Raw genomic sequence first — 13,366 nt, forward strand, 5'->3', positions numbered from 1 at the left:
GTTTGTTTATGCATGTACATTACCCAAAAGGTCGTTTTGGTCAGGACGGGGAGGGGCTCGCCGTTCGTCATCGTCCTCCAACAGATAGGCCTCACCGATTGCGCTTTTTTTCTGCAGTTGTTTTTCAGATTGGTGCTTTTTGTTCGCTCGGGCCAGCTCAACTTAGCGATGAACAAGAGGGAAGGGGTAATTTGACGAGGGGGGGGAAAGGATTGAGTTGCTTTTGTGCTTTTTCGCATTACGAAGAAAACAAACATGATTTTGCAGCGGGACGATGGATGGGAGGGAGGGGGAAGTATCTTAATGCTGGGTGAATTATCACGAAAGGGATGAGATGGGAATGGGAGTAGTTAGGGTTAGTTACTACTACTACTGAAGATGGCGACAATCATGAGGCCTGGTTGTTTTTTCGTTTTGTGACTTGTTGAAAAGGAAGCTGGCTGGCTGGTAGAAGTTGCGACTTTGTGGTTGGGGGAAATATACTATTACATGAAAGATGCATTACTTGTTGGTGATATTTGGACGTGAGTCATATGAAGAGTGCCATCTGTGGATTTCGTGCCAGTTACTGAGTGCTATGATAAAGGTAGGCATTTGGTGATGCTGGTTTGTTTTTGATGATGGTGAAAGATATACGAAGTGAGAATTGAAATGAAGCTGTGTGGCTGAGGTACAGGGTTAGAGTATCATGGGTCTAAGATGATGCTGGGTTGGAAAGGGAGGCTCATTTAACGTGACGGACTCAGAACCGTGGGGTGGGGGGTTTGCCAAGGGTTTTTGACAGGAGATGAAATAATGATTTCTAGAAGGGGACTAGAAAGTTGGATAGAGATGTTGGATATATACATTGTGGTATGGATGTTTGGTTTATATTTCATCTTTAAGATGGTATATCGTGATGGTCATATAGATAGTGTTGACAAAACTGGGGACTGAAAACAGTGAGAAACCCCGCCATCTCTTGCAGCGGGTAAAGTTTGGGGTTTCGTACCCAGGTGTGTAGCGGTGATGATGTGTTTCGTTTGAGATGCACCACGGGAAGGACAAATTTGGTACCCGATGAGATGGGGGAGACCTTGGGGGGGGGGTAAATGGTGTGCTATGATGGTGTTTACAGATCGCTTTGACATTGACACTGGAGGTCTAACAACAAGAGGGGATATATCGAGAGCCATTTTGGACATCGGTGCAGTGATGAGCGCGCCCTAACCAAAAAATTTAGGTATTTGGTTCATCAGGGACGGTGTTACAATTATCGAGAAAGTCCGTCGTCTGTTTTATGCAACCAAGATGTCGGGGCTGGTGGGTGGTGGTGTACGACGGTTAAGTGGTGCAGCCAGCTGCTAGTTTAGGCAAGGCCCATGACATCTAATTGGGCAGGCGTAATGCGATGGAATTGCGTGTCTTCTTTGTCTTCGCTTGCAGATTGGGGAAGCTGGGGGGAGGGGATGAGTGCTAATTCGTGGGGGTGAGGCAGCTGCGTACTATTTCAGGGCTGAGGGGAGGCTTCTATGTATGCCCAACTTCTACACGTCATCAGAGAGGAGGGGGATAGGTTGTAAGAAATGGCGAGAATTGTTCCTTCTTATGCTTGAGGGGCTTGAGGGGAATGCGAAACGCCTCCTCATTGTTCGGAGTTTTGGGAGTGTGGGAAGGCAGAGTGGGGTTGCACATTTGATTTCCATCCCCCCTGTTCCCATCGTGGTGCCTTACCCCCGGATTTGTTTCGCATGCAAATTACCAGCCCCTCGGGGGAATGCCCTTGCTGCGAATGGCTTGGTTCCCGCCTTGTTTAATCGTTTCTTCAACGTCAAGTTTGATTGCGGCTTTTCAGCTTTCTCCTTTGTTGCATTTTCGGACTCCAACTTTCCCGTGTGTTTTGTGTGTTTCTCTGTGTTGCTTGTAAGTGTGTTTGTGTTGTGTGTTTTCCCCGCCAACAACAACCAGACAACCAACAGCTACACACGGCAGACATTACACATTTCTCACGACTACATATCTGGATTCCTTTTGTTTTCTGGGGTCTTTCTTTCGATTTGTCCGCCCTTTAACTGTTGGTTTTTGGGGGCCAATTGACCAAAAGAAAGCCGCATCGAATTCCCGGAAACGCGGGCTTATGGAGAGCTCCGGTTGAAGGCCTTCCGACGTTTCCTTAAACGACCACGACTTCCCCCAAGAACACCAAGACCTGCCACGACACAACAGAGTGTGCATCTCATCCTACCTAACCATTCGAACCCCGCGATTCCCCTCCTTTTATAATACGCACGATCAAGGCGCCGGATCTAGGGATTGGACCAAGAGCTGACGCGGCTGATCATTCGAGGCGCATCTGGGGCGCAGAAGGGACATTTTAGCTTCAAGCTTTCGAACGGTGTTCAACCCATCGTCCTCCTGGTACCCCCCGTTCCACCCTCAACGACTCAACGATCGACCGTCAACCACGACATTGGAACCTCGATTCAACAATCAATTCGACGTAACAGCCAACCCACCTGCGATATAGAACCTCGACACGATCTACTTTGCTCGCTACCTCAGCCCAGCTGCTGCATGACATGCTAACGATTGCCTGTTTCGGTGGTATGTCAACGACGGGCGCTACCGAATCCTAAGCGAAAGGCGACCACGATTGACGACATCCCGAAACAGTGATCATTCTTGGAGGATACATTGTCAGACATATTGTCGAAGAGAGGGACGAACTCGGTCCTAGAAAACGAATACTTACACGTCCGGTGGCCCAGCAATGTCCTACCTTTCCGCCGTCCAGTCGGCCCTCTTCTACTATCTGGCCTGCACACCATGTTACGCGTGCGTTGGAAACCACAAGGCGGCGAAGCAGGCCAAGAAGGAGAGAGAAATGAAGGCACAAATCATCTTGGAGCAGCCACACTTGTACCGACATCCAGATCCATTCCAGACGAATCCCTACTGGGAAGAGGAAATTAAGATGGGTCCAAGCTTACCAAAGAAGGGGAAGAATATCGATCGGTCCAGCAAGAGCTTGAGTCAACGGCGCTTGACAGCGGCGAGCAGGGACGGCGGTGCGAGTATAGGCGCGGGCAGCAGCGTGATGTTCAACATGGGGAGTCCAACATCTACCGTCGGGCCCAGACCTTCAGTCAGCACGACCATTGCCCCTACGGTAGTAGGAGATGCGGAGATGGCGAGCCCGACGCTGAGCAAAACGATATCGGTATCGACCGCCGACGACTGGAATCTGAAGCCATACCAACGCGAGGATGAGGAACTTTGGGGGCACGAGTATGAGAGTCAGAGGAGGACGCAGAAGCTCGTGGATGCTCTTAAGCAGGCTAGCTCGTCTGCTGGGCGGTTTGTCGAGTCCAAGCTTGGCTTGGAGAAGCAGGTTACTGAGCAGGACCGATACGACTTTTACTTTGCACCGAAAAACCCACCAGTCAACGAATACCACCCACCGGTTGTCAGCAGCAAGCCCGCCCACAAGGATGGGCTTCGCTGGATGTTGCAGCCTCCGCCGCCCGCCAAGGTCATGGAGGGCAAGGTACCGGTTAGCAGAAGTGCGAGTTTGATGAGTGTGAACTCGAGAAGGACGGTATCGACAGTGGGAAGCGGGTCATTGGGCAGACTGGTTGGCGAGAAGGCTCTTGAGGCTAAGAGTCGGAGAGGCGAAACGCCATTCGACGACAGGTTGTCGTCCGCGTCGCTTGCTAGGACAAGGTCAAGAAGGACAACCGTTTCGACTGTGCGGACAAGAAGCCGTCGGACTACACGAGCGACCAGCTTCTCGACCGAATCCGATGACTCTTCTGACGATCTTCACCACCGAATGGCGAGAAGGAGAAACCACCGCTCAGTAGCCACTCCCGAAGTTGACTCTGACGACGAGAAGGAGTACAACACCAAGAGCATTGAGGCGGGTATTTCTGTTACCCCTCCCATGCCAACCCACCCAACACATGCTGCCCAAAAACCAAGACTGGCTACCATCCTCAGCTCTGCGGTCGTTGACCAGGTCCCATCATCACAAAAGACATCCTCTTCGCCACTTCAAGAAGTCACCAACAGCACAACAACAGTCACGAATTCGAGATCAACAGAATCGTCTGGCAAGATCACAGCTTGAAAACATGAAAGGCTGATGATCATGTTTCCTTTTGTTCGTTTCTTCCTTCTCTCAGTCTCTCTCTGGAAATTGGGAAAGCATCATCATCATCATCATCATCATCATCATCGTCATTATTGGGTGTTTTTATTGAACCTCATCAGCATATTTTTTTGTGTTTTTCTGTGGTATCGAAACGTGTCGCATTTGCACATCAAGGGAGTCGGCAGGGGGTATCGTCGTTTGTTTTGTTTCAAATACTACTACTAGTTGTTTGTGCTGGGCGATGGTGTTGGAGGAGTTTTTGTCTTTTTATGGGGCTACCTAGGCCATCTCGCCTGGAAGGGGCTACAAATGCAAAATTGCCTTTACTGTCATCCGTCTTTTACTTTTAATTCCGTTTTTGTGTCCTGTCAGCATTGCACCAAAGCAAGAGCATGCCCTTGGATTTTGTCTACTTGTTTAACTGTCTCTCTCTATTGTTAGTGGTTGGGGCCTAGTTCCTAAATGTCTTTGGTCAAATATAGTGTTATGAAAAGGTGATGGGGTGGTTGTGGGGTGATGATGAGGTTGATGGCGAAGGTAGCGTGGTAGAAATTGAAAGAATTATCATTACAATCAGGTGCCAGAACAACTTGACGAGTGATGCCATGCCTTGGCTGTTGGAAGACTTCAGGCCAGCATAAGATTTGTCTGCTTTTTCTAGCTTCACAGTAAGATATTGGCTAGATTTCTACCCTCCAGCTTTCCGTTTGAACCCCATTCATAATAGTAATACAAAACACCGATAACGCCCTTTTTTTCCGCTTTAATCATGGCAACAAAAGTTTACAGATGCATACCCCCCTCCTCATCATCCACACCCATATCCCTCATCCTCTCCTCCATCCTCCGTCTTAGTTCCTCATCACCGATCGAGCCCCCTTGTTGTGCTTGTCCACCCCCGGCAACATCATCCATCACCACCTCCCCATTGACAATCCTCCCAGTCTGGAAAGTCCCATCCGTCCAGGCCGAGTGCCTTTCCCCATTTGTCTCTGCCACCACCCCAGGCTCTTGCTTGTCGAGTTTTTCTATTTCTTCTTTTGACTGGAACTCTGTCCAGCTGAGCCCGCGGGTCTCGACCTCTGCCTTGACGAGGCTGATGCGCTCTTGCATGCGGGCGATGACGATGTTGTTTTCGGAGATGGCTTCCACGCAGACGGGGTCGGGGGGGCCGGAGGAGGGGTGGGCGAAGGGGTGGAGCTGCTCATTGGAGTAGTCGAGGTGGGCGATTGAGTTGCGGAGTTCGAGGACTTTTAGGTGGAGGGAGGGGAGGGGGAGGGAGGGGAGGGCGGAGGCGAAGGCGGAGGGGGTTATGGGTGTGCTGGAGGATGACATTGTGGTTGCGGTGGGATAGATGGGTTGGTGGTTCGGATTGGAGTTGTCAAGTTGAGGGGGATTGGGAGTTGGGGAATAAGACTTGGGGGCGTGGAGAGTGTGTGGTGTTTTGTTTGAAAGATTGACTGTTCTGTTTGATGGTGGAACGCTGCTGGATGGAAGAGCTTCGATTGATGGCAGCGGCGGCAAAACAGCCAGGGTCCCACGTGGAGCAGTCGCCCTCGCTCCCGCAGTGGGGTCGCTGGATGGAAGGTAATCTGACCAATCAGACACACCAATATTGCCGGGACGTGCCGGAAAGAGGTGGTGGGTTCAAGGAACGCTTTCGCGATTTCCGTCTTTTCTTTTTGGTAGTGGAGGGCCCAAGCTTCCTGTTCCACCACATTCAACCCACCATTTCCCGCTCCACCAAAGCTTTCCCACAGTTTGATGGTCAGTTTGCGCAAGTCGGCGCAACGGCTGGCGCCTGATTTGCGACAATGAGCTGCTCTTCACTGGGCGTGAATGCCTTCCGGCCCAGTGTCCAGGTAGCCACTCACCATCTTTCCAGACTCTCCCGTCCAGTGTCCACGCCGATCGTCTTTCCGGTCCGGTTTCTCTCGTCGACCCCTCCGCCATGTCATAGCCGACAGTTCCAGCATAGACGACGATCTGGTCGGAACATCACCAGTCACACCCTCCTCCGAAAGCCATTGCCGTGGCCGACAGCCGTGCAACAATTCGGGGTTCGAACGGTCTTTGGGGGGAGGATAGTATACAAGCACTACATCGAGCTGCCGCCCAATTATACCGATGAGGATGGGTTGGATTTTACAAGCAAGGATCTCAGGCCTGAAGAAGTCCACACGATCTTTGGGGCCGATATCGATGCGTACAATGCAAACAAACTGCTAAAGATTATTCACGGCCGCCGCGTCGCTGGTACTCTCGAAGACCCTACGGTTGCGGGCCGCTCCTACGGCTATACTGTGGAGCAACGGCAAAAGGCTCTTGCCTATCTTCGGGATCACTACCCAGTTGATGAGATTGCCAATGCCGGTCTGCGCGCTGAAGACGAGCTGGCGGCTCTGGAGGCGTTGGAGGAAGACGCCACGCCCGAAACCACGGAGGAACTGGATGCCAAGAAGGTGCCGCGAGAACCGACCGGGAAGACCAATAAGCTGTACAAGGGCGCGATACAAAAGAACAAGAGTGTCTATGGCGATAGTGTGGTGGAACAGCTCCGCATCGAGAACGAAGCGAAGTGGGCGGCCGAGAAGAAGCGTCTGGAGGAAGAAGAAGCAAAGAAGGCAGAGGAGGAAAGGAACGGAGTTGCTGGTCCCCTCACGCCGCTCACCCATCCGGAAAAGTTTGGGAAGCTCAGCCCTACGGTACAGAAATGGATCACGTCTGCTACGTCTGACTTGAAGGAACCACCGAGGCTGTCGGCTTGGCAGCGTCTTTGGCCTTCGGCAACGTTTGTGCTTGTGTTGCTTGGTGGCCTTGGGGCTTACGTTTATACCTACAAGCCGGCGAAGCGCAACGAGCGCTGGTTTCCTGAGATTCCCCCAGCAGCTGCGACGGTTGGTGCGCTCATTCTTTTGAACACGTTGGTCCATGCGGCCTGGAAATTTCCCGCGCTGTGGGCGCCGTTCAACAAGTACTTGTTGATCACGCCGGCGGTTCCCAAACCGTTTGCCCTCCTTGGCGCCATGTTTTCTCATCAGGCGTTTGGTCACTTGGCGGTCAACATGGGCTTTCTCTGGGTTGTTGGCACCTTGCTTCACGATGACATTGGACGGGCCAAGTTCCTTGGACTTTACCTTGGGAGCGGTCTCGTGGCGGCGATGACTTCGATGACGGAGTTTGTGCTCCGCCAGAGGTGGAATATCAGCACGTTGGGAGCGTCGGGTGCGGTTTATGGTGCTATTGGAGCGTACTGCTGGATGCACCGGCTTGACGGCCACCGGATTTTTGGGTTCCCTCCCCCGCCGAGTGAAGGGTTGCAGGGGATTGTCTTTTTGGCCTTTGTTGTCGCGACGAACATCTCATTCTTGTTCTCGAGGGCTGCGCGGAGCAGGATAGATGTTACGTCTCATTTTGCGGGGCTGGCGGCTGGCGTAGCTGCGGGAGAATGGATCTTGCGAAGGAAGGAGGCAGAGAAGAAGGCGAGGATGGAGCCGATGGCGGTTAGGGTGAGTAAGGTGTAAGTGGGTGTAAAGACTAGGTAGGAGTGGGAGTGTGTGTTGTTTCACAGGATATAAACTAGGGCTCATCTTGTATCACCAATGGGGAATTTTTGGTTGTATGGACACCTACAGAGAGAGAGACATGATTGAGGCCGCCTGTGGAACGCAAACCAACCCATCTGCAGCCTCGTTTTTATTCTCGCGATTTTGCTTACCGAGACTGGAAACAGAAGGTCTTGTGTGCACGTGTGCTGGGGCCGAATAACAATGAAGAAGAAGGAGGTGCTCAGGAGATGGGGTTTATTTACAGATTTCCCATTCTGGACAATTTATCTTCAGCTCCCTCCCTGTGCCGACTAGCCGGAATTGTAAAGGGGTGATTGGTCAATTAGCAATCGGTATTGCGGAAAGAGAGACCCCACATGAAGGAGAGCACAGGCGGCGTTGACGCAAGAATGCGACGCCAAGAGAGCGAGGTTCGCGATGATGGCATTTTTTTTTTTGGTTTTGTTTTTTTGTTTTTTTTTGTTTTTTGTTTTTTTTTGGCAGGCCTCCAACATTTATTGCTTGGGTGAGAGATAACGGAAATTGGCGTGGAATGGGCCAATTACCCAACTACCCTACTGCACGAGGGGGGGTTTCTGAGAGAAAGGAAGGGTTCTCCAATGTTCAGCTGCTACGGGGAGAGTGGTGATTACCTACCTAGCCCCGCCAGCCACCAACATGCTTGTCAGCCAGCCTTGGTTTGGAGGAGACGAACACTGTCCCACACCCCCTCCCTTTGGCTTCTTTCCCGCCCGTTTTGCCATCGCGGCACACAAAGCCGTGCCCCTTGAAACCTTGTGTTCCCTTATGATACTGACAGAGGGAAGACAGGGAGAATGACGTCTCACCCGCCCGCGATCACAGGGTAGCTTGGCATTTTCACCTTGGCCTGTTTTTCCTTGCTTCGAAGGGGTACTCGAGATCAAGCTTGATGGAATCGGGATCTAAGATATATCTGGGTATAGGGGGGCGCCAAGTTAAGAAGGGACAAGGATAGGACATGCAGCCCGGGTTTCCCCCATCGTTGTGCTGTTTTCGCGCCGCAATTTCAAGGTATGGATATAAGGTGAGGTTGGGAAGGGAGGGGAGGGGTGAGGTCGGCATCGAAAATAAATACATACCTGGTAGTCTTACACACACACACACACTCACACATCCCATTTGCGCCAGCCTTTTTTTTTTGGTTCCTCTCTTTCTTTCTTTGTTGACTTGTTGCTGTTTGATTTCGAGCAGCTTTTTGCCAAACGTGCAATTCGACAAAGAGAGATAGATCTGTTGTTGATCTACTACATTGAACTAATCTACCTTATACACCTCAGTCTCTGCGATTTTTTGTAAACAAAGTCGCACTTACCGACCTCAGGCACAAAAAGTGTCGCGACGGCACACTGAGAACACCCCGGTCGAGATGACTTCCCCGAGCAGCCCCCCTCACGGCGACGACGAGATTGGCGACGACGCGCGCAACCCTTATGCTTCCCAGTCCCGCTGGCGCCATGCCGAGTCCTCTGCCTATGCCAAGTATGAACAAGAGCGCGCTGGCGGCGCTGCTCACCATCACCATCACCACCACCATAACGGCCCTGTAGCGCGCGAGGCGGATGCGCAAGGTGGCGTGGGAGATCTGGCCAACTTTCTGAACAAATCGAGGGTTGAACCGGAGAATCCTAACAGGGATGAGCGCCCTACGAGCATGCGCTTCAAGCCCGTCATGGCTGGCGCGGAAGAGGCCCGCGCCGCGACGGGCCACGCGGAGGATGCGCCGGCTGCTGAGTCGGCGATTAAGGCTTCGTCGGGGCCGCCGGCGGATGGGAAGGAGGTGGCGGTTGGACCGCTGATTAACTACCGGAGGATGGAGGGGAATACTTGGATTGGGAGCGTGTTGGTTGTTGTTGTTGGTGGGGGGAGGGAGCCGCCTTTTACGCCGTCGCTCAACCTTCGCAGGGCTGGGGGGGAGGGAGGTCAGGGGATGGATGTTGAGGGTGTGTGTCTGTATTCGGACCCGAGGAATACCTTTTGGAGGTTTGACCTTGCGGTGGAGATGGGGGGGAAGGAGACCAAGTGGGAGTATGAGCTGCCTGGGTTGAGGTACAAGAGCCAGTCGAAGCCGAGGGTGAATACGTTCTTCGTGCCGGCCATCACGGAGAGCATGAGGATCATGTTTCACAGCTGCAATGGGTTCAGTGTGGGCACGGATGAGGAGGCGTACAGCGGAGCGTGCTTGTGGAATGATGTTATGAGGAAGCATCAGGAGAGGCCGTTTCATGTCATGATTGGAGGTGGTGATCAGATTTACAACGATGGGATTCGGGTGCACGGGCCGCTTAGGAAGTGGACTGCGATTGGGAATCCGAAGAAGAGGAGGGATTATCCTTTTCCGGAATCGTTGAGGGAGGAGTGTGATGACTACTATTTGAAGAACTATATCCGCTGGTAAGTTGAGAACAGGGGATCGTTCTTGTCGTGGCCGGAAACTAACTGTTGCTACTCAGGTACGGCACTGAGCCCTTTGCTGCTGCCAATGGCCAAATTCCCCAGATCAATATCTGGGATGACCACGACATTATCGACGGATTTGGCTCTTATGTCAACGACTTCATGAAGTGCGATGTTTTCAGAGGCATCGGTGGTGTCGCTCATAAGTACTACTTGCTTTTCCAGCACCATCTCCCTCCGCCGCCATCTACATACACCTCCGACGCGGTCCATGCGGTTGGTGGTGAGGAAGGACAGGGCGTGGATCCAAACCAGTTCATGACTGCCCATGTCCACCCCCGGATCACCGAGTCTGGCTATATCAACGGCCTGAAACCAGGTCCATATGTTGCTGAGCACTCGCACAATGTGTACGCGAGGTTGGGTGCTAGGATAGCCTTCATTGGCCTTGACGCTCGCACCGAACGTACGAGGCACCAGATCAACTATCCCGAGACGTATGATGCCATTTTTGCTCGTCTCAAGGAGGAGTTCACTGCTGCCGCGAACTCGGACCAGCCTCTGAAGCACCTGATTCTCCTGCTGGGTGTGCCCATTGCCTATCCTCGCCTCACCTGGCTCGAAAACATCTTCTCCTCCCCAATCATCGCCCCCGTCAAGCTCCTCAACCGCCGTGTCGGTCTCGGCGGCAGCTTCTTCAACAGCTTCGACGGCAGCGTCGATCTGCTCGACGACCTCGACGACCACTACACCGCCCGCACCCACAAGAAAGAGCGCAACCGGCTCATTGAGCGCTTCCAGGCTTTGGCGGCCGAGTTCTCCATCCGCGTCACCATCCTCAGCGGTGACGTCCATCTCGCCGCCCTGGGACGCTTCTACTCCAACCCCAAGATTAACATCGCGCCTGAAAACGACTACCGCTACATCGTCAACGTGGTCTCCTCGGCCATTGTCAACAAGCCCCCTCCTGCCGCGGTAGCCAACCTGTTGGCCCGTCGCAACAAGATCCACCACCTCAACCACGAGACGGACGAGACATTGCTGAAGCTCTTTGACAAAGACCCGGGCGACAGCAACAAAACCTCCAAGTCCAACAACGTCACCATGCCGAGCCGAAACTTTGCCATCATCACGGAGAATTCGCCTAATAACGGCCAGCGGAACGGTGGCGGTCCGCTCAACTCTCACCAGGTTGATCAGAATCATTTGTTCCCGCCTGCTAATGGTGGTGGTGGTGCTCAGGGGTCTCAGGTCAGCCTCCCGCACTCTGCCCAGACTAATCCGGCGGTTCCCCGACCAAAGGACACGCGCCTTCCTATCGGGGCTGGTGAGGTCAACTGTGGCAGTAAGCACAAGGCCGCTATTCCGGGTGAACACGGCACGGGGTCTGACGGCGGCTTGGATGTGGTTATCCAGGTGGAGATTGACCAGCATGATGGGAAGGGAAGAACGGAGGGGTATGGGTTGACGATTCCGGCGTTGGATTATAGGGGGAAGAAGCCGGCTAGTGTGGTGGGGAGTGTTGGGCGGGGGAGCAGGAGGAGTGTGAGGAGCGGGAGGTCGCATTAAGTCGAGGCGGAGGGGGGGACGGATTTGATACCATGTTTTGAAGTTTTGTATGAGGGAAGGATGGGAAAGGATGTTGATGGATAATGGTTGGATGTGTCGAGATTTTGTATGATGATGAAAGGGTTGGCGTATTTGCCGGCTGCTTGGATGATGTCTTTTAGATAATGGGGGGCTTTACTTCTCTGGCTTTTCATTATTATACCTCTTGTTGCGCTTGCTTGTTTGCTATGGCTGCTAGGATACCATTAAACAACATTCGAGTCTTGAGCTGTTGCCTGCGTTTACTCCTTTTTCACGTTACCATATCAACATGTTACCACCCACACTAACACACATTACCACATTACGCCTTTTTACCACTGCCTCTTTTCACATTACATCTTACATCCCAGACTTAACTGTATTCAATGCAATGCCGGAAACCACCAATGCACATACCTCTTTTGCTTGATGGTCTGAATTCGCAGTGGTTAACGGGAGGGAGTTCTGTTTATTTCTGTCATCAACAGCTCCCTCCTCAAGGACAAGGGGTTTGTGGAGGGAGACTTCGATGTCTTTCGCTCCTCCCTTTAGAAACTGGCTTTTGCTATGCTCCTTCCTCTCAGACCTCCGGCAGCTTCAATGCTCCTTCCTAGACCTGCGATAGTCACATCGCTCCTGCCTATTGAGTCTGGGCCTGAGTATGCTCCTGCCGATGGAAGTTGACAGCAATTCGTCCCTTTCCTCTCTAGGGGTTGAGGGTTGACCAGTGGATTTTCTTATAACCTTCGCTACGATATGGAAGCTGTAAGCATGCAGTCTTGTTATAGATGGCTTCGGATACTCTTTCCTTGATGATGGACCTGGTCAGGATCCGGAAACGAAGATATCGCCAACATTGATTTCATAATGATCTGAAATCTCACAGTAGGCCGCCCAAAACGGCCGACCACCCAGGCTGCCTGGACTCCCGCCTAGGTACAGACATGGGATGATCCGGTGACAACGATTCAACCGCCGCACGGCCACAATTTTTCATCCCGTCTCGTCATGTTACCGATCCCATCACAATTATTGCGCGGCGGTGTTCTTTGCCAAGTCATCATCACCGCGGCTACACCACCTAGTTTTCCTGCCATCCAGTCATCAAAACCTGGGCTGTTCAAATCTCAAGAAGCGTGCCTGTCGCCATCGTCAACAAAATCTCCTTCCAGGAAGCCCCAAGAAACATATCAGCCTGGGCCACTCGCCAAAGGGTTGCTGCCTTTCGCGTATGCTCTGACGAGTGAAACTATCACTCGCCTAGATAGACACATTTGGTTTTTCCGCTTCGAGAGAAAGAGCCTTGAGCTCGTGTTGTGTTTAGCGAACAGAGGGATTGAAGCACAGGAACAGAACAGGAAAACTGCCGGTGGATCAACCTGGGATTGAGTCTCAGCTCACTTCGTTTGGACTGCTATTGAGGAAGATGATGGTATCAGGTCTTGATGCTCATCTCACTGTATCCAGGCCCTATCTCTACCAACATCCGTGGCACCTGTGCTGCATTGTTTGCTCACCTCTTCACACCATAGGTAGGAATCATCATCTCAAAGACTTTCAACATCAGTTTATGTAACCTGTGACAAGAACTTCGCATTTCAACTTTGACGCAAAGTCAACATGATGAAATAGGTAACAACAGAACCCAACACCCCTGAGC

General features: G+C 52.2%; 6 protein-coding genes across 6 annotated transcripts; 4 read left to right on the plus strand and 2 right to left on the minus strand.

The window, feature by feature from the left end:
- Positions 1–867: 867 nt before the first annotated feature.
- QC761_111973 (uncharacterized protein) lies at positions 868–1,184 on the minus strand (the record flags this gene model as incomplete). The annotated part of the gene is made up of 2 exons (XM_062874481.1): positions 868–932; positions 992–1,184. The coding sequence occupies 2 exons, from the start codon at positions 1,182–1,184 to the stop codon at positions 868–870; spliced, it is 258 nt and encodes an 85-aa protein (XP_062737612.1).
- Positions 1,185–1,756: 572 nt separating this feature from the next.
- Positions 1,757–2,134, plus strand: QC761_111976 (uncharacterized protein; the record flags this gene model as incomplete). Its single annotated transcript, XM_062874482.1, has 2 exons — positions 1,757–1,902; positions 1,972–2,134. 2 exons carry the CDS (start codon positions 1,757–1,759, stop codon positions 2,132–2,134), a joined length of 309 nt encoding a protein of 102 aa, XP_062737613.1.
- A 615-nt stretch (positions 2,135–2,749) lies between these two features.
- Positions 2,750–4,108, plus strand: QC761_111980 (uncharacterized protein; the record flags this gene model as incomplete). Its single annotated transcript, XM_062874483.1, has 1 exon — positions 2,750–4,108. One exon carries the CDS (start codon positions 2,750–2,752, stop codon positions 4,106–4,108), a length of 1,359 nt encoding a protein of 452 aa, XP_062737614.1.
- Positions 4,109–4,915: 807 nt separating this feature from the next.
- QC761_111990 (uncharacterized protein) lies at positions 4,916–5,467 on the minus strand (the record flags this gene model as incomplete). Its single annotated transcript, XM_062874484.1, has 1 exon — positions 4,916–5,467. The coding sequence occupies one exon, from the start codon at positions 5,465–5,467 to the stop codon at positions 4,916–4,918; it is 552 nt and encodes a 183-aa protein (XP_062737615.1).
- A 479-nt stretch (positions 5,468–5,946) lies between these two features.
- On the plus strand, positions 5,947–7,656 carry QC761_112000 (uncharacterized protein; the record flags this gene model as incomplete). The annotated part of the gene is made up of 1 exon (XM_062874485.1): positions 5,947–7,656. The coding sequence occupies one exon, from the start codon at positions 5,947–5,949 to the stop codon at positions 7,654–7,656; it is 1,710 nt and encodes a 569-aa protein (XP_062737616.1).
- Positions 7,657–8,827: 1,171 nt separating this feature from the next.
- Positions 8,828–11,973, plus strand: QC761_112010 (uncharacterized protein). The gene is made up of 2 exons (XM_062874486.1): positions 8,828–10,113; positions 10,173–11,973. The coding sequence occupies exons 1-2, from the start codon at positions 9,089–9,091 to the stop codon at positions 11,683–11,685; spliced, it is 2,538 nt and encodes an 845-aa protein (XP_062737617.1). The 5' UTR covers positions 8,828–9,088; the 3' UTR covers positions 11,686–11,973.
- Positions 11,974–13,366: the final 1,393 nt, after the last annotated feature.

The sequence above is a fragment of the Podospora bellae-mahoneyi genome (assembly GCF_035222275.1).
Source record: "Podospora bellae-mahoneyi strain CBS 112042 chromosome 1 map unlocalized CBS112042p_1, whole genome shotgun sequence".
NCBI lineage: Eukaryota > Fungi > Ascomycota > Sordariomycetes > Sordariales > Podosporaceae > Podospora > Podospora bellae-mahoneyi.

Coding starts and splice junctions, on each gene's coding strand:
- QC761_112010 (XM_062874486.1), top strand. CDS start 9,089: ATGACTTCCCCGAGCAGCCCCCCTCACGGCGACGACGAGATTGGCGAC. Junction 10,114..10,172: donor TTGAAGAACTATATCCGCTG/GTAAGTTGAGAA, acceptor GTTGCTACTCAG/GTACGGCACTGAGCCCTTTG.